This window comes from Sorex araneus, chromosome 2 (genome assembly GCF_027595985.1).
Source record: "Sorex araneus isolate mSorAra2 chromosome 2, mSorAra2.pri, whole genome shotgun sequence".
NCBI classification, from domain to species: Eukaryota; Metazoa; Chordata; class Mammalia; order Eulipotyphla; family Soricidae; genus Sorex; species Sorex araneus.
The window spans coordinates 356457805-356484906 of NC_073303.1; the positions used below are offsets into that span (position 1 = coordinate 356457805).

Consider the following 27102-nt stretch of genomic DNA (forward strand, 5'->3'; position numbering starts at 1 on the left):
GTTAGGAGCTAACACTACCACTCCAGAGTGACATTCAGTAATTACATGTTCTCAGGCACATCGTGGGGCCGACATGAGCTGAGGTGTGAGTGATGGTGAAGGCTGGCACTGAAGGAGGTGTCTGAGATGGTCTCCCTGATGCTAAACGGCCTCTCGGTCCCTGTGCCGCCCGGCTGCCCCAGGAGGCATGGGCTGGGACACAGCAAAGCCAGCAAAGGCCTCGGGCGTTGATGCCACCCCCCTGCAAAGGCTTCTGTGGCATGTCAGAGAACCCCAATCATGCAAACATGGTTCTCTGCAAACACGGGTGTCTGCTGCTCCGGGTGGTTTTGGGGAAACGGGCGAGTATGGTGGTAAAGGCTCTTCATAGTAGGTGCCCAAGGACACTGACTTCCTTACACAAGCCCCTGTGTCCTCTCTCCCTCTCTGAGGCTCCAGGAAGACCCCTCAGGAAGACTGGCCCCAGCTGGGCTCTCCATGCTGCTGGCTGAGGTCAGTGCAGCTGTGTTTGCACCGACCTCACTGTGAACGCGCACACCTCTAATGGGCCTGCGCTCTTCCGAAGACAAACGGGCACCACGTACCGGAACCCACGGCTGAGGCGCCAACGCTCTTTCCCACTGCACAGATCAAGGAGACTTGCCCCAGCTCACAGGGCTAGTCAGGGGCTGCCCAGGGCCCCAGAGCAGTGCTCCGGGCCACTGCACTCACCCACCCTCTGGTCTGGCACAGGGCGTGGCCAGCACAACCCCAGGATCTGCACCGGCCAGAAATGAGAACACGTCAAGCCACAAGGAGAGGCAGCTGCCATTTACTGAGCCCCCACACGTACCCCAGCCCAGACACACTGATCTCTGAGCAAGCGTCAGCGCCCACAGCTCGTTAACGCCCGAGTGTGCCTCAATAAGGTGAACGCTACAGTGATGTACAATTACATGCGGATCATTCAATGCCCAGGAGTCCTGTAAAACAATTGCGAAGGCCCGGGATTATCACGGTATGCAAATACACTTGGAAAATCATTACCCACTTAGTCCCCTTCATTTGGGCGGGTTAACACGAGAAGAATAATCCGTGCTACAAGACAAGATTTCATTTTACAGCTGCAGTAACCAAGTACATAAAAGCTTGAATCTGTCCCAATAGCGCCTGAAATATTTTTCCCACAGTGTCAGAGACAAAAATAATGAAATCTTGCAAATGTACAGCTAATAGGACCCCGGCGGACACTAACTCCAAAAATGCATGGTCTATAAGACATTAAAGGCTTGATTTTAGTTTCTGCACTGTTCCTCTTAATAACAATGTCTAATTAAAACATCTGTAAAATACTGATAGTTTTAATTTTACATAAAATTTCCAAAACAACTGTTACCCAGTGTAATAGGTATCTGCAATGAATAGGTTATTAATGGAAATATTATTTTAAATTAAAATCGGGCTCTAAATTTAAATTAGTCACCTCTGGCTAATGAAGAGGAGGAGGGGTCGCCATGAGGGAATCACACAGCAGACAATCCCGGGCGCAGCCTCAGTCGAGGCTGTCACCCCACCACTTGGGCTGAAGGACAGTTCATTTTGCTGCTTCCGGCTCGTACCCCGGTCGGCACAGCTGAAGGATCCCAAGCTTACAGCCCAAAGCCCCCTTCCAGACGTTCTTCTGTGGTCTAAAAAACGCCATTCAAGGAGGTGGGGGACAGAGGGTGCTTTGCAGGAGTCACCCCCCACCTCCCACCCCAATCTGCCCCGCCTACCGGTGGCTAGTCAAAAGGAGCAGCTGAAACATGCCAGCTCCCCCTCTCTTTGAGTCTCATCGTCCTTAAAATAAAAGGGGGGGGGGGGGGGCCGCAAGGTTTTTCCCTCTAATCAACACATGGTGAAAGTCAGTCGAGTGTATCTGTCTAGAAGGCAGAGGAGGGGAGGGGTCCTTTCGCAGTGGACAGATGGAGAGAGAGGGGGACGGCGTCTCACAGCAGGTGCTGCAGGATGTGGTCCACGGCGTGGGGGAAGCTCTCACAGGTGAGGTAGGGCGGCGGGCTGATCTTCTCTTCATCCGCAGCTCGGTATTTCCCTGCAAGGCAAGGGAAGCCGGTGAGCCAAAGCACCTGCAGAAGAAGCCCCTGGGAGCACAGGGGCTACACAGTCCTGCCCGTGCCTGACTCAGGCGCTCAAGGCAGCTCCAGCTCCAGGTAAACAGCGCCCTCGGCCCCATCACCCGCTACAGTCACAGCCCGGGCTCCGGAGTGAGGTTCCCTCCTGGTCCAAACAGCCTGAGCGCTGGAGCTGGGCCTGCATGCTTCACTAACCACACTTCAGATTCTGTTTCTCAAAGTCGCTGGCTTCAGCCTCCCGGGATGCCCCTGTGACAGGTTGGTCACCACCGAGAAGGCAGGGCCAGCGGAGACCAGCCAGGGGTCACAGGCAAGGCTATTGATGCTTCCTGTAAAACATCAGTTATGTGTGCCAGGGAAAGAAAAAAAAAAAAGTAGGTTCCTTGAAAAAATACACAGAGCAAAACTCGTTCTCGGAGAATGAGCCTACAGCCTGGGAAATAGTTCCGTGAGCATTACAGGAAACCGGGGAAATGAGTTCAGTCTCCTCTGCCACTTGACTTCTCAAGGCTGGTTTCTGTTCCTGGCGGCTCCTGTGCTCTTCCTCATGAGCTCTCGCTCCAAAGGGCACTGCACTCTGGGGCCAGGCTGGGCGCTGCCTTTATGTTCCGTCCAGGAGGGCTCCTGGATTGCCCAGTGCAGCCGCGTTCAAGCTCATGAACAGCTTTCACGCCTGCTCCTTTCTCAGCCCGGGGGAGGCCTATTCATCACCCACCACACAGCGTCCTATCGGGTGAGAACCAGGCAGGACCAGCTGACCCCAGCACCAGTAACGGGCCCAAGGAAGAAGCAGCCCTGGCCAGAGTGGGTTAATGTAGAGCTGAGACTGTCCACTGGAGTCCCTGGATGGACCAGGGAGGAACTTGTGAAATTCCTTGCTTTCCCATAGTCTAATCTGAGGGGCTGCTTCCGGTCTGGGAAACAGTTCCTAAATAGAACTGACAAAAATAAAGGTGGTTATATTTAAAAAAAAAAAAAAAAAAAAGAAAAAGAAGCTTAGATTATATAGTTGACTCTAAATAGATTATCAACTTACAGCTGGCAGAAAAAAGAAAGGCTGCTTTTAGAGAGCTCGGGAACTCACTGGCTGGAAGCACACAGAGGCCAGAAGTGGCCGACAGAGAGGGGCTCATCTCCTCCTCGGGGGCAGGACCCTCCCAGCTCTGCTCTTCCCGGTTTCACACAGCACAGACCCACCCGGACTGCTGAGAGCTCAAGTCCACTGATGTATTTTGTGCGCGCTCGCGCGCGTTCACACTCGTGTGTGTGTGTGTGTGTGTGTGTGTGTGTGTGTGTGTGTGTGTGGCAGAAAGAGAAGGTGCTTCTGAGCATTTCTCACATTAGTCAAGTGTGGTAGATAAATTCTCTTTAACAAATACTTCTTTTCTACAAAGACTGCAAAGACTTTTAAATTTTCTGTTTGTTGTTTTTTTTTTGTCGTTGTTGTTGTTATGAAGACATCGTGATTTTACAGTGACTGAGTTTGAGGCACACTATGTCCCTGCGCCAGCCCCACTGCATCAGGGATGCTCCCGCTGTCCAGGCCATACGTACCGGTCTTTACCAGGATGCCCAGCATGCCGATGCTCTGGGCCCCGCCAACGTCATCCCTGCAGTCCTGGGCAAACAGAGAGAAGCCAGTGAGCCCAGGGCTCATGACCTGGCCAACACAGCCTCAGAGACCTGACACACTTGTCGGGCCGGGGGACCTTGGCTGAATGACAGGGGGAGGCATTAACATGGGCTGGTTGCAGAGCATGGAAAAGGGCAAAGGGCGTGTCGGAAGGAGGCTGGCCGTGGGGCATGGGGAGAAGGCGAGGAGCAGAAACTTGCTCCTAAGACCACAGGACGCCACTCTGGGAAGACAAAGTTTAAGTCCACTGTGAAACAACTCAATAAAATAAAAATAACGTAATTTTAAAAATGATTTTAAAAGCCTTTCCGGCCCTGTGCGAGATCGACCCCGGAGGCAACTGAACCACTTTGGACACGAGCGGCGCCCCCAAAATGTCTCCAAACTGTGTGCTCGGAGCTTCTGGCCCAGGCACTGCCAGCGGGGTATGCTCTTTTCTCTCTCAACTCTTTCTTTTTGAATGCAGCAAGGCAATAGCTGGTTTTTAGACTATGCAGGAAGCCCGGGAAAGCCGATGGGGCGGGACTTCCGGATCCGCCCTGTGCCGGCCGACATTTAAGCACAGAGCCATGTGGGGACGCTCCTTTCCGGCCCTGCGCGAGATCGACCCCAGAGGCAACTGAACCACTTTGGACACGAGCGGTGCCCCCCAAATGCCTCCAAACTGTGTGCTCGGAGCTTCTGGCCCAGGCGCTGCCAGCGAGTGATACAATTACCAAAAGAATTTTCCCTGGACTTCATATAGAAATCCAAAACCGCGCGGCTGCAGCCGCGTGACCTAATATCTTTTGATTGTCAGCAACGTGTAAATGTTCCTTTTTGGCAGGGCTTACCATGGGGGGAAACTCCAAACAATAGTACTGAGTTTTTTGTTGAAGGGTAAAAGATTGTAACGATAGAATTTTAGGCAGAATTTTCCCTGGACTTTATATAGAAACCCAAAACCGCGCGGCCTCAGCAGCCTAATGTCATCTAATCATCAGCAATATGAAATGGTTCCTTTGTAATGGGTTGGACTTTGGGGGGACCATAATAGGGTTAAAGTTTGTAGCGACGTGTAATTTCTGGCTGTACTTTCCCTGGACTTTATACAGAAATTCAAAGCCGCGAGGCCGCTGCCATGGCCGCGCAACCTATTGTCATTTAATCATCACCAATATGAAATGGTTCCTTCTTAACGGGTCGGACTTTGGTGGGAAATCCCAACAAGAATAGTAAGTCTTTTGCTGAAATATTGAAGGCTACCAAAGTGGTAGCCATCTCTATAGACTGAACTAAACCATATCCCCACGCCAGCTGAGAAGAAATATCCTTCTTTCTCGGGAAGAAACGCGGCGTGGCGTTAACCATAGTATGATGTCCACTAAGCTGACACGGACCTGGTGGCATGGGAATGGGATACAAGGGAATAAATTATTATGTACTTGGAACAGCGGGACGCTGGTGGAATCTCGAGCCGGGGCCGATACCAGCGTATTACCTTTGATTCCAGAAACTGCTTGCAGACATTCTACCAGGCTATCAACTAAGCCAGAGCCCCACGCCAGCTGATGACGGGAAATAACCATCTTTTTTGGTTTGTTTTCCCTTTGTCAGGCAGCATGGTGATTACTAAACAGGCGTGATCTCGGTGGCGCGGGACAAGGGGGGAAAAAATAGAAAAGTTATGTAACAAACAGCGGGACTTAATATCTCTACATTCTCAGCAATGGAGAGCCATCAAATGCTTCCTTGACAGTGGGACTGTCTTTTCTTTTTGGGGGGAAACCCTAGCAACAATAGTGAGTTATGTGTTGAAACATGGACTGTAACCAAGATAAAGCGTAAACGAAGTGAAACTTATCACTTACAAGGGCGGGGACTGGGGGGGCGGGAGGGGGTGGGAGGTTTAATGGGGTGGTTGGTGATGGAATATGGGCACAGGTGAAGGGAAGGGTGTTTGAGTATTGTATAACTGACATAATCCTGAGAACTATGTAACCCTCCACATGGTGATTCAATAAAATTTAAATTTAAAAAAATAAATAAATAAAAATGATTTTAAAAAAGCATTCCCGAGGTGCTGGAAAGCAGAACAGTGGGGAGGGTGCTGGCCTTCTTAAGTGCCTGACCTAGATGCAATCCCTGGCATCCCCTGTGGTCCCCTGAGCACCGTCAGGAGTGATCCCTGGGCACAGAGCTAGGATAATCCCTGGCACTGCCAGGTGTGGCCCCCAACAAAAGAACTCCTCCCTCCCCCGGCCGAAAAGAAAACCCAAACCAACAAACCAAAAAGCCTCCTACCCCCCATGGCAGCTATTTTTTCTTTTTCTTATTTGGGTCACACCCAGAGATGCTCAGGGGTTATTCCTGGCTCTGCATTCAGAAATTACTCTTAGCAGTGCTTGAGGGACCATATGGAATGCCAGGATTTGAACTCAGGTCAGCCGCATGCAAGGTAAACACCCTACCCACTGTACTATCGCTCTGGCTCCACCCATAGCAGCTTTTGCGGTGAATGATTCAACTGTGTGAAGGAGCTGAAACGGGAAGCTGGCTGTCCTGCAGCTCAACCATACGTGATCTCCATTCTCCATCTACTTGTGCCTAACAGACGAGACCGAGCCACGTCAGCCTCTTCAGACGCACTTGTGTGTCTAGTGTTCCTCTCGCACTTGGGAAAGAATAGGTTGATTAGATTTGGATTTGCTTGTTGGCAGGGGCACCCCCGGCACAGCCCAGGAGACTATATGCAGTGCCGAGGGGACAAATCTGATTGGCTGCGGGCAAGGCCAGTGCCCCACTGGCAGTGGCCGCCAGCTAGTTCCCGCCATGTAGGGTGGAAGTAATCCACCTGCACGACTGTCTGTGGCTCACTGGGAAATTCTTCCATAAGACATACAAGGGAGGTGGGGGGGGGTGGGAGAAGTCAACACTGAGAGGATTCTTTTGGAATGAGCTGTTCCCTGCATGAAGAATACTGAGGGGGCTGGAGTGATAGCACAGCGGGTAGGGCGTTTGCCTTGCACACGGATGACCCCGGGTTCAATTCCCAGAATCCCTTATTGCCTCCTGAGCACCACCAGGAGAAATTCCTGAGTGCATGAGCCAGGAGTAACCCCAGTGCATCACTGGGTGTGACCTAGAAAGCAAAAGCAAACAAACAAACAAATAAATAAAAGAACATGAAGAATACTCAAAAAGCATACAAACTTAAGGAGCAGCTGGCTCCAAGCATAGCCTCAAGCACGCCTTTAACTGACTTGCCTGGGCCAGTCTGCTGAACTGTGTATGAGCGTCGCACTTTGAAGAATGTCAGAAACAAGCAGAATTTCTGCTCTCCAGAAGGGCCACACACCTACTGGCCGGCCTGCCCTGCAGGGAGCTACCGTGTGCGCTCACCCTGCAGCCGTGAGCTCAGGGCCCTGCCCAGGTTCTCCTACTCACGTCTCCTATCATGACGGCCTCCTCGGGCGCAAAGCCGGTGCCCCGCAGTGCTTCCAGAAAGAACGTCTTCTCTGGTTTCCCCACCACTGTGGCCTGGGTGTCGGTGGCGTACTCTAAGGCCGTGACAAAGGGCCCGGGCCCCAGGGCCAGGCCATCTTTCCGTTTGTAGTACCTGGCCTTGTGGATGGCGATCAGCGGCGCCCCGTCCAGGAGTAAGCTGGAGAGACAGAGAGCACGGGGGTCGGTGCGAGCCAGGCGCTGGCGCTGCCGGAGAATGGCGGCCTTGCAGAGCGGTTTCATTCACATTCACAGAAACAAATAGTTTCTTATTAACTTTTAATGACTTGCTGTCTTCTAATGAATTCGCTAGAACTGCTGGGAATTACACTCAGATACGCTAAAGAAAGGTGATAGATTATTAAATTTGGGATTGCTTCAACCTTTTACCTTTAGTGGTTTCAGACACTTTACCCAAATCACCGGGGGAAAAAGAATTAAGAGAAGTAAAGCTAAATAAGACACTCAAGGGAAGAAGCTTAACTTAATGAGACAAGTTGTTTCAACCTTCCCTAATGGTAAGCAGGAGGCTCTTAGCCGTTCAGAACCGCGCACTACTGCTGTTTCTGAGGCAGGCTCTGCTACCTGCAGCATACCTGATTCCCTGTGTCCTAGACTCCATATTGGAGGCGCCTTTCTGATTCAGAAATTACACAGAACATTTCACAAATGTTTTTTCGTGGGTTTGTTTTTTTTTCCTCAGTCCCCGTACTTCAGCTTTTGATGGCTTCTGATGTCACTTCTCAGATCAGGCCATCACACCCTCTGCCCCACAAGAAAATACCAACAAGCTCTGAGGAACAGACCTGATCGGGAAGAGCCTCCCTCTTTCTTCCTAACACCAGGCAATACCCTCCAAAGGAATGAAAGTGTTTCGCCCAGTCTTCTGCTAGCCAAACTACGTGCAGCTAAGGCGCTTCGTTAGTGATTCAGGCCAAACATAAGACCAAAAAACCCAACAAAACCCAAAACCATGCCGCCGCCTCATCACTCCCACGACCTCTCTCCCCCCCAACACCTACCATCCACCCCGGCAGTGCTGTCGTGGGTCACAGGGTAGAAACAGTCCCACATAGGTCTACTGTCAACTGGCAGGACATGGGGCATGGCACAGTCCTGAAACTGCTCTTATCCACTATCACAGTGACCTCACTCGCTGAACTCACTTTAAGTCATCAACTTCGTTAAAAATATTTAGTATGTTCACCGAGGAAGAATTCATCACGTCTTAACCTTCGTAATTCCGAGTAATTAAGCGCTCGGCTAGGAAACTGTTAAGTTACTCTAGTCAGTGGGTGGGGGATTGCCTTCCTGGGGGAGATGCAGAATTCAGACGTCTGTGATTAAATATTTTATTAAGTGAAAAACCAGTCCTGGACGATTAGAGGGCCTGGCTGTTAGTTACTACAAATTGCTCACAGCACAGGGCAGAGCCTTCACATTTATCCGACAACATTCATACCAATTTATTCCTTAAAGCTGATCCTGAAATCCAACTGTTAAGAGCCCCGATGAAGCCACTCGAGTGGCCTTGAGGAACCACAGCGAGAGCAATGAGATAATAACGGATGATTTATCTCTCGCCCCTCTTGTCACCCTGCCTCCAAGCCCATTTATTTGCTGCTCCACCACGGAACTGGAATTCTTTATGCAACAGACCTCAAAATTGCTTTCCACTTATACAGCTAAACTAAAAACTCATTTGATTTGGCTTTGTTAATATTTTATTACATATTAACTGAGGATAAGATGTATCGGCTTGACTGATGTGTGTACTTAATTCCCAGCCAGTACTTGAGTGTGTTCCCTGGAAGGGCTGCAACCGGGGGTGCCTCTACGTGTCTCTAAGTGGGGACGGGGCGCTGTGCGGCTGCGAGCGAGGCGCAGGGAAGTGGTTTCTGCTCTGCTCCCAGTGCTCTTCTCTCCCCTCGCTCAGCTGGAGGAAGCCTCTGAAGAGCCAAGGATAGGTAGAAAGGCAAAAACATTTTCTAGGACACAGATGAAAATATCTTTTATAGTTAAACATGTAAAACTCATTTAAAAAATATTCCAGCACATGTAAATGCTTTGTATTTATTAAAAAAAAAAAGATAATGTTCACATTACTAGAAATAAAGCACCAGCCTGAATCTGAGAATTTCCAGGGAACATCTTAACCACAGGCCTACCGAGGCTGTGCAAGGAGCCGGGGAGAGGAGAGCAGGAAGGAGGCGCAGCATAAACATCTTCGGCTCTCGGTGCCATGGAGTCTCCCCGCTGAGGGATCGGGGCCACTATACAAAACTTTTAGGCAGAGTGGTAAGAAAAACGCCGGAGGTCTCGAGATCTCCGAGAGTCACACAGAGGCACAGAGGCGGTACAGCGGTATGGAGGAGGCCATACACGGGGTCGGCTGCTCCCAGGGCTGCCAGGAGTGACCTCTGAGCACTGCAAGGTGTGATCACGAGCTCCCTCTCCCCTGCGAAAATGAATCTTAATAAATCTTAATCTATTTTATGATGAATCATCCAGAAACGCTGGCTAAAATCAATTGTATTGTCCAGGAGTGCTGGAATACACGACTTCTGAGAAACCACTCTAGCATCCTCCAAATACTGTATTGTCTTTCTTTTTTTTAAAATTTTTTTTAACTTTTATATTTATTAAAAGATTGGTTCTTCCTTTAATTTTTCTTTTCTTCCTTTTTCTTGTTTTTAACTGAATCACCGTGAGTTACAATTACAAAACATTTATGTTTGAGTTTCAGCCATACAATGATCGAACACCCATCCCTCCACCAGTGCACATTCTCCACCGCCAATGTCCCCAGTGTCCCTCCCCTCCCCCTGTCTCTATGGCAGAGTTTCCCGCTTTCTCTCTCTACTTACGAGTACCCCGGTCTGTAATACCGACACTGAGAGGCCGTCGTGTTCGGCCCTCTCTGTGCTGCCTTTCTAAGCGGACTCCCGGTTTCTGCAGAGCGCTCAGCTCTCACCGCTGCTGCTGAGATGGCAACCAGAAACGCAATTACCCGGCCGTGGAAGATCCAGACACTGCTTGTATGCTGAACACCAAAATGCTCATGTTCCTCTCCCCACCCCATGCCCGCCCCCAGCATGTCCCCCAATACCCCATCTCAGTAAACGCACCCAGTTGCTGTAAAGCCTCACTTACCTTCTCTCACTCGCCCATATTCCAACTCGTTAGCTTAGTTGGGGATTTCTAATTCCAAAATAAAAACAAAAATGTATCCCCAAATGGTCTCATGGAGTTCTGAAATGCTTCCCTACCCGGTCCCCCGAGCTTTCTGCTCCTGCCCCACGACAGAGTTGGGAAGTACAAAGCTGGGACTGGGTCCCTTCCCTGATTGTGGCCCTTTAGTAACTTCTTGGTGCAAAGGTGTGAAGGGCAAGGCCATCCTTTCCCTGCTGGCTGGCCCCACCTACACCTCTAAGTCAAGTCACCTGTACTACGTATGGGAGTCACTCCTCAATGCCTAAGAAAAGGCTGCCCCGGTTCCTGCTTCAGCCACGTAAGTCATGTTCCCTCCTCCTGAAATGGGCCCCTCTGCCCAACTGCACAGCCACCCTCTGCTCCTTGGTCAGGTCTCAGCTTGAGGGCTAGCCCGTCGCAGGACCCTGCCCACCTCCCTACCCTGCTAAGAAATGTATAAAACCAGCATGACTGGTAATAAACACACTCTTGATCAGCATATACTGTCTTGAGCCTCCTTCTTTCTAACCTCACCAGTTTTGTTCTCAGGTCGGGACTGCTCACAAAACCCACTCAATTAGGAGCACTTTCCACTGTTATCTCTCCGTGGGCCGGAGAGATTTCAGGGAACGCGCAACAGACTGCTGGCCCAAACAGCCAGGACCACCTGCGCTGCAAGCTCAAGACCCAGCTTCAAGCCCTGACGACGCATGATCCCCAGTTCTGCTGAAAGGGACCCCTGAACATCAAGCCAGAGTAGACCCTGAGCACCACTAGGTGTGCCCTGCCCACCCACTCCAAACCAAAATAAAAGAGTAAAGCAAATGAGTCAGGAGATGGCTCAGAGATAAAACTCATCCTTGGCATGTGTGAAGCTCAGGGTCTGATTCCCAGCATGGCAAAAAAACAATCAATAAATGCCCCCGTCCAGCATTTCATCTCCATCTCAGGCTGCGTCTTCCTTTCCTATCATTTCACATAGTCTGTGACCCCTGTTCACTGGGTCTGGCTGTCTTTGTCAGGACACACAATCCAACCTCCCCTCTGCCCGTCAGCTCTCCTCACCATGGCATGCCGCACTTCCAAACCTCCCCCCGACACTTCTCTTTCAATGTTTGCTGAACAAATCATGGGACAAACCTCCAGGTGCTCTGCCTGCCCTGTGTAATGTGGAGAGTGACGCCTGAGCACTGAGCCGGGCTCCACCCCGAACCCCCAGCACTAATGGGTGTGGTCCAACAATAGCAATCAGGACATAATCTTACCAAAATATCACTTATATCCCTATGTGCTAGTAAGCAAGCTGTTAAACACAAAATTTAACAAAATATCGGTCATAACATCAAACAACATAAAGTTGAATTCATGTAGTAAGATGCTGATGATTCATACACTGAAAACTGTAGAACACTGCTGAGAAAATGTAAAAAATAAGGTCCAAAGCAACCTAAAGAAGTGGAGATCTCCACCCTCATAGGCCTAGAGACTATATAATAACACTGTTCAGATGCAAATTCTACCTAAATCCAGAGATTTAACAGAGCATCAAATTCCAGCTAGCTTCTTTTGTGGGAAGTGACAAGATGATTTCAAAATTCATATGGAAGCATAAAGGAGGCAGAATAGAAAAGACAACCATGAAGATAGTGAAGTTGAAGGTTTGCACTAAGCTACAAAGACTCACCATAAAGTGTGCTGTAATTGTGGAATGGCACATAGGTAGATAAAGAATCCAAAAACAGAATATAGACAGTCACATGAGCTAAGGTGAAGTCACCACTGCTGGGGGCAGAGGAAGCTCCACCGGCTTGTGCAGGCCTAGTATGCAGGAAGCCTGACCACTAGCACCAACCACACAGTCCCCCACAGTGACCCCCAAGCAACACTGCTGAGTGTGGCCCTAAAACCAAAACAAAAAAATCACCACAATTATTCTGTGAGAGAAAGAAATGGATCTTTGAATAACTGTTGCTGAAACAACTAGGTATCTGTGTAGAAAAAAACCAAAAGAACATTTCATCTCATACAGTTCACACACACCATCAAAATAGACCTTACGCCTATTACAGGTGAAACAATAAAGCTTTGCTAGATAACACAGGTGAATGTCCTCAAGATTATAAGGTGGGCAGAGATTTCTTAAGGGAATGGAGTAAAACATAAACTGAACTCCATGAAAATCAAGAACTTCATATTCTCACCCTTAAGAGTAAAGGGGGCAAACCACAGATAGGAATATGGTATCGATAACGCCTACACCCAACCATAAACTCAAATATATTTAGCACATAACACACTGTCTACAATTAATAAAAAAAATCACAACCCAATCAGAAAAGGCAAAGGAACTGGAGAGACATATCACAAAGTCATCCAAGGACTAATAAGCATATGAATCGGTTTCTATGACATTACTCACCAGAGACACATGAATTGAACTCAGTATGATAACACTGTTCACACACATACTTACGGCAACAATTATCCCAAGCAAGAGAAATGTGAAAAGACGAAGCAATTGAAACATTCATAGCTAGTGGGAGAATATGACCTGGTACAATCACTTTGGAAAATTATTTAGCAATATTTACTAAAGCAGAACAAGCACTTATCCTGTTACCTGGTAATTTCACAGGCAGCCGTGGACCCAAGAGAAATGAATATGTATGTCCCCCCAAAGACAAAGGAATAATGTTCATAGCAGCTTTATTCAGATAAAGCCAAAACTGGCAATAACCCAAAGGCCCATTAACAGGAAAAATAAATAAATGGTGGGATATTCATACCACAGACTAGAACAACAACAACAATTTTTAAAAGAAACAAAACAAAAACAAAGCATTGTTGTAAGCAACAACTTGGATAAACCTCAAAACAGGGTCAGAAATGCTACAATAGTATGATTTCATTCATGGGAAGATGTAGAACTGGCAAGTTTTAAACAATTTTCCCAAAGAGTTTTATTTTTATAGCCTGTACTTAAAAGTTACATAGCAGTCAGCCCTTTCAAAATGGAAAGAAGCCTCAACTATCTCTAGCAGAGTTTTATTCTGATGCTGTTCTGGAATGTTCTCATGCTCAGGACTCTGAATACTGAGCAAGGATTCAGGAATTACTGTGCAGATGAGCAATAACAGAAGCCATTGATGGTTACTGATCCCTCTTCCCCCATTCCTTTTCTCTTTCCTTTTTAAGGAATATAGCAAAGTAATCTTGCCAAAGCAATACAACATCCAGCAGAACCATTTTGGGTGAAAAGAATTTTCTGGCTAACCCCTTCCCACCACCCCTGGAAAAAAAAACAACTAATTTCTGCATATCTATATTTTTTGATTTCTTAGACTTTGTAACAATTAAAAAAAGTCACGAAACAAATTTCAAAATATTATTTGTAAGGAATCTTCAACTTCTGCATTTAAGTCTGTAAGTTGTAATGTCACTCAACTTCAAATACAAGGACATTTTTAGCACATTTCCTCTAGATGATAGCTATAAAACTGGGGCTCTCCCCAATTTATTTAGGCAGGGGACATAAAAAAAAGTCTTGATAATTTACATTTCTCAACTGGTTGGTAGGCATATAGTGTCCACTATATTATTCTTTGGGACTTTTAGTAGTAGGTGAAAGAAAAAACAGATACACCAACTTTTGTTGTTGTTGTTCTTAAGATGTGCATCTCTTATTCCAAACCCAAACTGTGAGTTCCAAATTGGAGGCATAACACATTTAGTGGCCAAGCGCTGAGTCCCCAGGCATCCCCAGCAGAGGAACAAAGAGATGGGGCACCACAAACTTACAGTCAAAATGGCCCGTTTAATGCAGAACTGCTCGCATATTTATAGAACATTGGAGGGAGCTCATGATAAAGCCTAAAACACTTAAAGTTAATAGCCAACACAAAGTATATCTATTCCTTGTAACTGATTCAAATTCTTCCCCAAATCAATTCTTTAAAGTTCAATGTTTTCAGTTTCATCCACCTCCAGACACTATTTGCACTACCCATCTGGGGGCCCCTTACTCAAAGCAGAGTAACTAAGAGGCAGTATAATGTGGAGGGTCGATGGATCTGCCAAAGGGCAACACGCCCTGGGAGCTGAGACTCAAGGCGGCTATGCAATAGGGTTTAAGATCCAGTGTTGATTCTCATTATCAACATGAATAGTAATTTACCTCCACAGTAGTTCATTTGAGATGTCTATATTTACCACTTATAAGCCAAACAGCTGTAGTCATTGGTTGGAAGGCGCAGTCTCTGTGGAGACATCAATATGCAAAGAAGGGCAGGACCTAAAATCCTTCTGTTAACTCTCCACCCAGCTGTTAAGTGCATTTGTGAAATTAGAGTTGACCTATAAGATCACCATAATGCTTTAAAATGTAGTGTTTGAAAAAATCAATATGGTTAGGGAAGTGTACTAATTAGACAGCATCCGAGCAATTACAAAGTCAGTATTATGTCAAGATACATTTTTATTACCCTGAGTCTAGCAATGTCTAAGACAGAGTCCTCCCAACTTCCTATTAAATATGTCCTTTCCAAATTACTAGCTAAGATCAATCGATCTCTTCTTGAATTCCTCGGTAAAAGGCATGAATAAAAAAGATAGGAGGGGTAAACACAGAAGGAGGACATACTAGCAGAGTCTCTATTTCAAATAAACACTGATTCTAGAACAGTAGAAAAACCTTCCTAAAGGAGTGAGACTGCTCCTCCAGGGAGCTAACATGGAAGCAAAGCAGGGGAAAGAAAATGAACATTAAACCACGTACCCTGAGTTCATCATCACATTAACTGGCACAGCCAAGGACATCTGGGCAGTAATTGCAGTAAATGGACACTGGGCACTTGACAGTGCTTCTTACTATTAAACAGAGAATTTACCCCCGCTCAGGAGCTGATGACCCAACTCCAACCTGCTCACAGGAGAAAGAGGGCCGGTCAGACGAACAGCACATACTGTGCTAGGATGCGTGAGGCTATAGTGAGTTTTCTTCTATTATTGTTTGTTTGGGGACCCAGGGATGTGTCAGGGATCCAGCCCAAGTCGGCTCTATCCAGCAATGCTCAGGGCTGAGTCCTGGTTCTGCATTCGGATCACTCCTGGCGGTGTTCAGAGAACCATATGGGATGCCAGGGATCAAACCTGGGTCAGTCGCATGCAAGGCAAATCCTACTTGCTTTATTATCACTCTGGCTCCTCTATTATAATAATAAATATATTAATAATTATTATTGTTTTAACAGTATTATTTATCAATATTAATTACATATGTCTTGGGGGTCAAACCTGGCTGTGTTCAGGGGCCCACTGAACTGTCTAGCCATGTGGTGAGTTTTAACATTTCCTATAAAGACACTAATTCTAGGATACATGAATTCTATAATTCTACAGTGGCTGGTGATCACAGACCCTGAGAATCTGCCTACAGAAACGAGTCTGCTAAGGAGGGGACAAGGACAAGCAGGGATGTAAAATCCGTGGCAGGGGGGACACTGACACTCTGGTGGGGGGAACGATGGGTCCTGAAACATGAATGCTGTAAAACACCAAATTCTACATCAAATATGAGAGAATTATTTTTGTATATCTTCATACTGGTAAGAAAAGGGGGTTTTATAGCAATTCTTGCAGTTAAATATCAAAATTTATCAATTTATTGATCTGGGGAATTTTGTATCACACCCAGCTAGGTTTCGGATTTATTCCTGGCTCAGTGCTCAGGGATCACTCTTGGAAGGATTCGGGGAACTCTTCCAGAGGTGCCTGAGGTGGCCACATGTAAGGCAAATACCCTACCTGCTGTACTATTGCTCTGGCCCCTCCATTCACTTTTTAAAAGTTAACTTAAAGTATCATATACGCACTATTTTAAAGGACTCATCATAAATTCAAAAACTAATGATACTGTTTGGTTTGATAAGAAGTAAAAGGCAAAATGAAAAATCAATGAAAAACAAACAATCCCAGGGGAAAAAAAGATCACAAACTTAGTGGCATATTTGCAGTCAGACTTTAATTATGTTAGATGGTATTGTCAATCACTCTGCTTGTTTTGGGGGCAGTTATTTGTAACATCTTTTTTTTTTTTTTAAGATTTGTAACATTTTTACTTTAGCTGTATTTCTTTGAATTTCTCCCAACAGTCATCTGAATATTCCGCTGAACTACTCCAGGCCGGGCCTGTTCTCTATTGCTAGAGCTGGGCCCTTCTCACAGTCTCTTTCTTTGCTTTCCTTAGGCTGCACCACACAGCCCGTCCCTCTGCTTAGCCCCTCACCTCACTTATCTATCAAGGCCTGGCGACACTTCCAGATTCTGGTGTTTTTCTTCCTATTGTCACCACCCCAGGTCAGACCACAGTATCACTTACAGAATAATTTCTTTGGAAATGTATCAACTTTCTGGTTATTTACTTATTTTTTGGTGGTGGTGGTGGGTGCAGGGATTGAATCTAGGCCTCACATATGCAAAGCCTGGCCCAAATGTTTCACCTCCCCCCACTATCTGATTCTCACCAGAGGAAGAACTGTCTTTACTATTTTCGTCACATTAGCCTGGATGTGGATTTTCATCAGAGATTAACAATAAAACTTGTTATTGATTTTTGGGGTCACACCCAGCGATGCTCAGGGGTTGCTCCTGGCTTTGCACTCAGGAAATCACTCCTGGCAGGCTCGGGGGAAACTATGGGATGCTGGGGATCAAACCTAGGTCAGCCGTGTGCAAGACAAGCACCCTACCCACTGGACTATCTCTCCAGCCCCAAACTGGTAGCCTTAATCTGAGAATTGGTCTACAGAACTGAGCTACCCATGGGTGGAAGGGTGGGTGGAAGCAAGGGACATTCTGGTGGAGGATGGGGTGTTGGAACATTATATGCATGATAGCCTATCATTAACAGTTTTATAAATCATGGTACCTAAAATTAAAAAAAAATTTTTTTAAATAAGAATTAAAAAGTATGTGTTTTTTATCTATTTATTTTTTGGAGGGGTGGGGTTTTGGGCAACACCTGGCAATGGTCAGGGATTACTCCTGGCTCTGCACTCAGGAATCACTCCTGGTGGTGCCTGCGGAACCAGACGGGGTGCCAGAGACTAAACCTAATATAGGCACTTGTCTTACCTACTACTATCACTCCAGTCCCATTATTTTTATTTTCTATAGAGCCTGCCAAAGAGGCAGTCCAAGAACATAAAAAATCATCTAAGCAAACAAATAAAACCCTGAAACACCAGGCAGCATTAAGAATTCCTTTTTGGGGGGTTGTTGGAACATTGTATGACTGAACCAATCATGAACAACTTTGTAATTGTTTATCTCTTGGTGATTCAATTAAAAAAAAAAAACATGTTTTTAAAAGAATTTATTCTCTATAATACTGATTCTGAACCAGAAAATCCCCAATGACCTTTAACAAATCACTTTAAACTGAGTTTTTAAATGCTAAATAGCAATAAATATTATTTGATAACGAGCTGATGTGACCCTGAAGATACCCCTCTTCACGTGTAATCTCATGGCCAGCAATAAAACATGCATAGCTTGGGGCTGGAGCAATTAGCACAACGGGTAGGGCGTTTGCCTTTCATGCAGCCGACCCGGGTTCAATTCCCAGCATCCCATATGGTCCCCTGAGCATCGCCAGGAGCAATTCCTGAGTGCAGAACCAGGAGTTACCCCTGTGCATCGCCCAGGTTGACCCAAAATAAAATAAAATAAATTAAAAAAAAAAAAACATGCATAGCTTTACAGGACAAAGATTCCAGAAAGGAAAGAGAGACTATGATCCTATGAAAAATCAGAACTTACCGGAATGCTTGATTCAGAATTTGGTAATGAAAATGTTCAGGTGCCAGTCCTACGACCACAGCATTAGGATCATTTGTTTGTAGCCCTGCGAATGTTTTTTAAAAAGAGGAAAGAAAAAGAAAAAAAGAGAAGAAAAAGAAAAAGGTTCAAAATATCCAATTTAAAGCAATGTCCTATTTTTAAACATAGCATATTATTTTATTTAAATTTTTTGTCTTTTGGTGTTTGGCCCACACCTGGAGATGCCCAAGGTTTACTCCTGGCTCTGCACTCAGGAATCTCTCCTTGAGGTGCTTAGGGAACCATTCGGGATGCCAGAATCCAACCTGGGTTGCTGTATGCCAGACTAGTGCCCTACCCGCTGTACTTATTGTTCTGACCCCTAAACAAAACAGTTTTAATTACTAAGTACCATTTTTTTTTTGTAGCTAAAATCTGAAGTTTGAGAAGCATCGTGCTCAGAGTACTCTGAAAGTAGTCTCAGAGACCCCTGGAAGAAAGAAAAAGGTCTCTAGCATTTTTGCATATTCTTTGGGCATGGTTTTACAGCTAGCAACTCAGCAAAGGGATAATTTGAGTTGAAATTTGTACCCTTGATGGTCTCAAACAAGTAACAATTTCTAGCTTCAAAAAGCTTTCCTGATTACAATCAACAAGAACAGGCTCAAGTTCCCAATGAGCTAACAGATCAATAGCAACTGATGAGAAAGTGAAAATCTCAAAGGCCAGGGAAATTAGACTCTAATCGACAGCGGAGGTTGACATCTTCAAGATACATATTGAAAAGCAACAGTCTACAGTTTTCTACATAATGCCCAACCTACTTCTGGTTTCACAAATATTATTCTACAAATTCAAGCATGTTTTAAGGCCTTGGTGCTTGACAGTACTTCACATTGGACAACTAAACCATGTCAGTATTCCAAGTCTGACTAAAGGCTCTGTGGATTATCCACATGCCGATTTCTATTTGCCTTCCTTATTGACTGCTTTTAATCATGTTCATTATCAATGCCACCAAAACGTGAGGGGGACGGGATAGGAAAAACAGATGACCCAGATTTCTAATTTCCTCTGTGAGTGGACCAAGAGTATTAAATCTTGAAGGAAGAAAGTAAAATTGTTGTACAGCACAAGTGCTGGAGTATTTTCAACTATGAGAAAAGAGAAAAACTTGCCCTTTTGCTCTAACAGAGTTGGAAGTAGAGGGGGCCATGCTCAGTGAAATAAGTCAAAAAGAGCAAGGCCAAAATCAACTATCACTCATACTCAAAAGGACCATGGTGAAGGAATACTGGTTGCAGCTTGGCCAGGGGTGTAGGGTGGTGACACTGCATCCCTAACACATAAAACATTTTCACTCATAAACCATTATCACTTCAATGTTTTTTAAAAAGAGAAGAAAACAGACAAAACTGTCTGGAATATGGACCTCAGGAGTTTTCAATGACCTGACTGTTGGCAAAGACAAGAAATACCAAAAAAATGAATCAATGGGACTACAACAAATTAAAATGATCTTACACAGTAAAAGAAACTCAGACTGAAATAAAAAGATGCCCTACTGAACAGAAGAAAATACTGGTACACCATACACTGGAAAAAGCCCCAATACTAAGATACAGAAAGCGCTTCCAAAGCTCAACAACAGCAAAACCCCAATAACCCTACAAAAAAACAGGGATAGGAGGGCCGGGGAGATGGCACAAGGGGTTCAGGCCTTTACATGAAGCTGACCCCAGTTCAAGCCCTGGCATGGCATGGTCCCCTCAGTTCCACCAACAGTGGTCCCCAAGCACCGGGCTGGGAGCAACCTGTGAACACCACCAGGTGAGGCTATTACCATTCCCCCTACTCCGGGGCAAAAATGGGGACAGGAGATGAAAAGACAGCCCCCTGAAGATACTGGGATGAATAGCAGGCACGTGAAATGCTTTCATCATCATTTATAAGGGAAGTGCAAATCAAAACAACACCAAGGTGTCATCTCACCCCAGTGAGGGAGCCGATATCAGAAGGGTGGGAAACAGCCAGTGCTGGTGGGAGGGTGGGGAAAGAGGAGCCCCTCGCTGCATACCTGCCAGCAGGAAGGTCATTACGAAAAAGAGTCACAGAGACTTTCTCCAAAATGTAAGAGCAGAACTCCCACATTGCCCGGAGAGCCCACTTCTTGGCATCTATCCCCAAACACAAAACACTGATTCAAACAGAAGTAATCTATATACACGCCTATGTTCAGAGCCGTAGCTTAGTTCTATAGTCAGAACACGGCCACAGCAGATGATGGGATAAAGGAACAGAGAGGGATGCAAAGCAGGATACAAGGCAGCTGTAAAAAAAGATGGCACCCTACAGTATGCTGAGACCTGGATGCAACCAGAGGGCAACACCTTAGGCTAAGTAAGTCAAAGGGCAAAGGGCAAGAAGCAAATGCCAGACGACCTCATTCCTTTGTGGCATACACCTGGGAACAGATGGAATGGGGTGAGGACAGACCCCCTTTTGTTATTACACAACTGAGAACACCCAGCAGGGCTGGGGACGGGGACGAAGAGGCAGGCTACAAGTAACAGAGGGACTGCTGGGGAGGGCCTGGGTGAGGTGAGGTAACTGTACATCCAAATCATAAATCCCAATACTGTTGTGAACATGATCCTTTAGCTGTTACAATAATAATACTGTTACTGATAATAAGAGTACTTTTAAATGAAGGTAAACGAATTTATGCTGATGGGATGATTATTCTAGAGGATGAATGCTGTGGATATAAGCGCAGTCTTGGGTCCTGGTATTGTTCTGTTCTTTGATTTAGTTCTGGTATGTTCGCTTTGGCAATTCATCAGACTGTATTTATAATTTGTGTTCTTTTTCTATACATTTAATGACATTTCTATAAGAACTAAAAAATCAAATTCATATGTATAACACATATACATAATAAAACAAAGCTAAAACCTTAGGAAAAAAATCTCTCTCTCAAAGTACCTTTTATATAGTCTTACCTTTGCAACCATGAAAATACTTCAAATAGTTAAAAGACAATTAAAAATATGGGAAGCAAATTAGTCCCTGCAAACTGAAAACAAACAGAAACAAATGAACCCTTTATTAAGTTGGTAACATAAGCACTCAGAAAACAAAAGACAGACTTCTCAAGGTCACGATCCATAAGACTGTGGAACCAATGTTCCAAGGAGCATCGAAGTCAAGCAGAAATAAGCGAACCAACGAGAAGAGTACTTCTTCGACAGTGAGAGAAAGCACTGTGGGACATGCACAAACACACAAGCCTGTATGTGCTGGATTAGATCTACCATGCTTCTCCAACAATGGAGCACAGTCAAACAGGATTGAAAAATACCACCCGAGATGCAGCAAGCTGCTGACTCTCAATCGTAGGACCAAAAAGGAAAAACACTTAAGATAACATCCAGCTTTAATGATCATTTATAAGCAAAACAAAACAAAAAAAATTTTTTTTGAATCTTTCCAAATCTCTACCTTTGAAGTCGGGCATTGCTCGTTCATCAACTAGCAGCATGGGCCGGACCTGCTTCTGCTCCACTAAATTTCTGGCTGCAGTCAGAGAAGTGAATATTTCATCCTCAGAGATATCAAAATTCAGCCGCTTCAACCTTTCCAGCAGGTCTTGCTTGCTTTCTTTGGTCGTGTTGGTCACAAACCTGACCATCACAGAGGCACCGCGTAACCTGGAAGGGTAAAATCCAGACATTAACAGGCAGCCTTGACATTCTGGCCCCACCAGACTTCCCAATCTGAGAGCAGGAATAAAAGAAAGTCACCAAGCAAATGTTTTAAGAACCAACAAGTTGGCTTGGTTCATTTTTGTCTTTTTGAGTAATCAATCCAGAGGTGCTTATAAATTATTTGTATATGAGGGGCTGCTCTGTCTCCAAAGGCTGCAGGGTTCACATGTAAAGCAGCGTTTTCCTCCTTGGGGCTTTCTTATACCCTCACTGACTTTACTGCAGGGCTTCAATACATAAGTTTACAAAAAAAAAAATTTCTGAGTAACTAGTCACAGAATCTGAGAGAGCAAAATTATGTTAGCAATGAACTACGAGTAAAACCATCACTTTATTTCTTGGTTTTGCGGCCATACCCCGAAGTGCTGAGGGCCTTAACTCCTGACTCTGCTCAGGGATCACTCCCGACTTGCTGGGAAACCATATGCGGTACTAGGAATTGAACGGGGTCGGCTGTGTGCAAGCCAAACTCTCTATCCACTGTACCATCTCTCCAGTCCTTACCCTCATTTAAAGATGAGGAAACAGAGGCTGAGAGAGGTCAGTGACATGCTTATTAGGTTTATCAGTTGAGCTGAGACAAGAGTCCCATCTTTCTTCTGGTTTAGGGTATGTTTTCCTGTACTAATGTAACAGCAGATAGCTGAGGGTATTATTTTTTCTTCTCAGCTAATTAGAGAATGGCTTAGCCCGGGCTCTGAGCTTAGGGATCACTTCTGTTGGGGCTCAGGGAACCACACACGGTGTTGGGAATCAAGACATACACCTTACCCACTGTAGTCTTTCCAGCACCCCAAACAGCATCTTTATTTTGTTTTATGTTGGTGCTACACCCATCGGTGCTTAGGGCTTACTCCTGGCTCCATATTCAGGGATCACTCCTGGTGGGGCTCAGGAGACTATATGGGGTACAGGGGATTGAACCTGGGCCTGCTGTGTACAAGGCAAGTGCCCTATCCGTCCCCAAATCACATTATTTTTGACAAAAAGCATTCCCTTCAACCTTCCTTTTTCCCTACTCTCTAATTGTTTCTATACAAATAACTATCGTTTCATCAGTTATTATTCACCAGACATAAATAGATTGTTCTTTTCATTCAAAGTAGAAAGCTTATCTTTATGGCAGTAAAAGCCCCTTGTTCGATAGGGAGATGAACACACTTTTCCTAGAAAGCCTCGCTAAGGGGAAGGGCAAGAACATCCAAGTCTGCAGTCACAACCCCTGACTTGAAATATACTGCCTACCTACAAAATGAACATCATGACTTTTAACCAGATTGATCCCTTGCAATGACTCCTACCGGATACATGATTCTCTTTATGCTTATTGATTCCCCACCAGGAAAGTGAATTCCTTGAGAGTGTGACATCTGGGTCAATCTTTTGCCCTAAAACACCTCACGCAACCATTCTACTAACTAGATTTTTTAAAAAACAGTAGTGTTTTTAAAGCTGGGAAATGACAGATACTACAAGGTATTACTGATTTTGGAAAGTTCCTCAAGTCATTTCAGGAGGAAGACGCTTGATATCAGTTACTAGTTCTATGGTAAATTTTTACTTTATCAGGACCAACACCCATTTTCCATTTACCTAAGCAAGCTTTTACTACATATCCTTAGTCTCTGTCTAGGTTTGCATTTAGTGCTGTGGTGATACAATAGCGACATCAAGTCTCTGGTATCTGAAAGCATTAAATTCAGTTGATGAAATAATTCTAAAATTTCAATCCCCTTTATTAAATTTCATCCGAGCTGCTGCACTCAGAGCTAGCTGAGGTGAGAAGGGAGCAGGCGGAACTATGCCTCTGTGGATGTGTGTGTTTCACTTTGCAATTTCAGAATTCAACTGTGATTATTTCCAGTGCCATTTATTCTGCAATTTTTAAATTCTATATTTTATAATCTTCAATTATCAATCTCAAAATGTTGTGAGACACACACACACACAGAAAGACGAGGTTAAAGGTCAACCCCAATAAAGGCTGGAGAACGTTTGGAGGATATTACAACGCATACATCTTCCCGCTATACCCAAAGCAGTTCCTGTCTAGATGGTGAGCTGGTGAAATGCCATCCTCAGGCCATCTATTTAGCTAATGATCTGCGTTGGCAGAACGGCCCTTCCAAGCGTTATCTGTCAGCTGAACCTGGAGGAGAGCTTGCCTTTTAAGAGCTTCCTGTGCGCCTGGCACAGCTGCATCTTCAATGTGAAGTGTGCCATTGAGATCCACCAGAACAGCTTTGAGTGCACGGCGCGCTGCCATCCTTCATTTCCTGGGAGAGAGCAAATGAAATTAAAATTACAGTTTAGAAAACAATGGACAATTAAAAAGTGGTAAGTCTTCAAAATTGCCATTCAGATCCAGAAGATACTGCTCAGTGTCAAACTCGTTTTCCAAAAGAAAAAAACAAAAACAAAACAAAAAAACTTTTTTAATCTAAAATTTGCTTTGTAAAATTTTTGCCACACTTAGTTTCAATGATTTGTTTTGAGCCAGACCATAGGAAGGGGGAAAGAAGTTATTAAAAAAAAGCGATGTTGGGGTCGGAGTAACAGAACAGCAGGTAGGGTGCTTGCCTTGCACAGGGCTGACCCATGTTCAATCCCCGACACCCAGTACGATTCCCCAAATCCGCCAGGAGTGATCCCTGAGCATAGAGCCAGGAGTAAGCCTTGAACATTGCTGAGTGTACCCCCCAAGAAAACCAAATATACAAGCAGGGTGGTGAGGGGGGGAAGGAGATGTTAACCATTTACTTTCCAGTTAGACATCCCTCTTGTTCCACCAAAAGAGTTAGTATACTCTTTGGTGGAATAATTTATTCATTTATTTTATTTTTAAAACAGAAGAATAATCTATTCTGAGGAGCAGGTGAATGGAAGCACTGAATCATCTTTGATTATAGCTGAATTTTCTTCTCTAAGTAGGCAAGGAGGCAAGATGAAGCCTCAGTCATGGTACTGGAATACCCACAGAATCTCTGACACCTGACACCCCACCTCCCCATAAGGCCTTAATTGTTCTCTTCATAGGCCTAACTCCCTGCTGGGTCCAGCTCCCTGACCCATAGAAATACCCCACAACCTTCACTGTTATCTTTTTAGGTATTCTCCAAAGGGTGTCTTCCTTTCAGGAAGCAAAGAGACTCCTGATCTCCCTTCTAGCTTCTATGTTTGGCCCATTTCCCCAGACCCTGCTCCCACTCAAGCCAGCCATCTTTGTACCCAAAGGATACACAACTTAAGAAATTAATAAACCACAGTGAGCCCCAAAACTGAAGGAAAAATAAGATAGCCCTAAAAAGAGTTAATGGTGTTCCACTTTCTCCTATTCACAGGAGGTGAAAACACTTTATACCATGCACAATTATATTTTTTCCAGGAAAGAGTATGTTTTATTCTTTTTGTGTGTTTGAGGCAAAACTGTTAAGGCTTTAGATAGGATAGAACCATCTTGATTTTATGAAGCAAGTAACAGCATGGGCTAGGGAATGTAGCTCAGCGATAGAGAGTTTGTCTTGCATGTGTGAGGCTCTGGGTTCAATACCCGGCATCACCCCCCAAATTTAAAAATGTAGCTTGAGAGACAAGAGACAGGCTATATGAAGCACATGGCTGCTTTGTAGGCAAGAGGCCCAGGTTTGATCCCTGGCACTGCAAGGTCCCCAGACCACCTCCAGGAGATAAGTCTGAAAATCACTGGATACGGAACAAAAATAGAAATGTAGAAATGTCCTTCAGGTAAGATGCTTGCCTTGTACCCAGTCAACTTAGATTCAATCCCTGGCACTCCATATGGTCCCCTGGGCACTAACAAGAGTGGACCCTGAGCTGAGTCAGGAGCACTGTCAGCTGTGCCTACCTCCTATCTCTCAAAAAAAAAAAAAGACTTCAGCAGGATAAGAAGGCAGATACCACTATATATATATATATATACACATATACTTTTTTTTGATACCACTATATTTTGAAAAGAAAAAAATTCAACCATTTTTTAAGTGCCAGAAAGATGATTAAAAAATATAGTTTGCAAAACATGTTTCTCACACCAGGACCAGAAACTTAAGAAACATAAATTATGAATATTAAGCAGACTACAAACAACTCGGAAGAAAAGACCAATAAAGATAAACAAATGAGGATATGTTCAAAACTTACTGGTAACCAGGCATATTTAAAGCTGAATGAGATTTCAGCATCAACCAAGAGAATGGTGAAAGTTAAAACTTAAAAAACGTTTTTCAACAACCCTCCTATATCCCGCTAGCAACAAAACCAATCACTTTCAACCAGTTTGGACTTCACCACACTCTTGAGAACAAGCAAGTCTGTCCATCTCTATCCTTGAGAGATGCACACACCCTGTACCATCAGAGGGGAACAGAAATGTCCACAGTGGAGAAGGCACTCGCCTTGCACAGGGCCAGGCCGGGTTAGGTCCCCGCCACCACACAAGACCCGGCCCCAGGGCCTCGCCAGGTGTAGTCAAGGCACTGAGGACCGCCCCGTGCCCCCTCCTGGGTGGCCAGGGGCCTGCGGATGGGCACTGCCGTGTACCTCACCCAAATTGTAGGACCTGGCAAACGCCTGACTGACCGGCGAGGAAGAAAGGCCAGGACCATGTTGTGGCAGCCCCCAAGGTGCCCCAGAGCAAAGAGGGGATGCGCGCACCCCGGAGTATCGGAACGCAGGGGCCGGCGCTCGCTCTGCGCATGCGCGGGAGCGGGGGCTGGTGAGGGGGGCGTTCCTGGCGGAAAAGGCGGAGCCATCCTCGCGGTGAAGGCGCGGATTGGCCCGTTCCCCGAAGAGGCGTGGCTTCGTGGGCCGCCCGTGTGTTTCCTCCCTCTGCCCACCCCAAACCCGCTCACAAATAAAAGCGGCTTCCGGGCAAGCGTGCCCTTGATTCCTCTAGGCGAGGCTCCTCACCCGCGGTCCGCACGCAGTTCTCAAGCAAAGACGCCCGCCTAGCGGGAAAAGCAAGCTTGGCCGCGCCGTCCGACCTCCAGGACAGCCTCCTGACGGACGCCGGAAGCTGGGGTGGTGAGACCGGAAGTCCCGCCTCTCCGGATCCGTTTCCGCCCCATCCGTCCCGCCT

General features: G+C 45.6%; 1 protein-coding gene across 3 annotated transcripts; it reads right to left on the minus strand.

The window, feature by feature from the left end:
- Positions 1–795: 795 nt before the first annotated feature.
- HDHD2 (haloacid dehalogenase like hydrolase domain containing 2) lies at positions 796–27064 on the minus strand. 3 transcript variants are annotated; one of them, XM_004616117.2, is made up of 7 exons: positions 26934–27064; positions 24170–24280; positions 21739–21947; positions 18238–18322; positions 7171–7387; positions 3666–3729; positions 796–2071 (listed from the first exon to the last, which is right to left on the minus strand). In XM_004616117.2, exons 2-7 carry the CDS (start codon positions 24268–24270, stop codon positions 1968–1970), a joined length of 780 nt encoding a protein of 259 aa, XP_004616174.1. In that variant the 5' UTR covers positions 24271–24280; positions 26934–27064; the 3' UTR covers positions 796–1967. The 3 variants fall into 3 exon arrangements, with proteins under 3 accessions (XP_004616174.1, XP_054983426.1, XP_054983427.1); XM_055127451.1 differs by having other exon boundaries at positions 26876–26993; XM_055127452.1 differs by lacking the exon at positions 26934–27064 and adding an exon at positions 26604–26624.
- Positions 27065–27102: the final 38 nt, after the last annotated feature.

Bases quoted from the DNA above. Each gene is read 5' to 3' on its own strand.
- HDHD2 (XM_004616117.2), bottom strand. From the start codon at position 24,270: ATGGCAGCGCGCCGTGCACTCAAAGCTGTTCTGGTGGATCTCAATGGC. The intron at 18,323-21,738 runs GTAGAGATTTGG...AAACATTCGCAG, and splicing joins AGCAATGCCCGACTTCAAAG to GGCTACAAACAAATGATCCT. The intron at 7,388-18,237 runs GTAAGTTCTGAT...CTGTCTCTCCAG, and splicing joins ATTCTGAATCAAGCATTCCG to CTTACTCCTGGACGGGGCGC.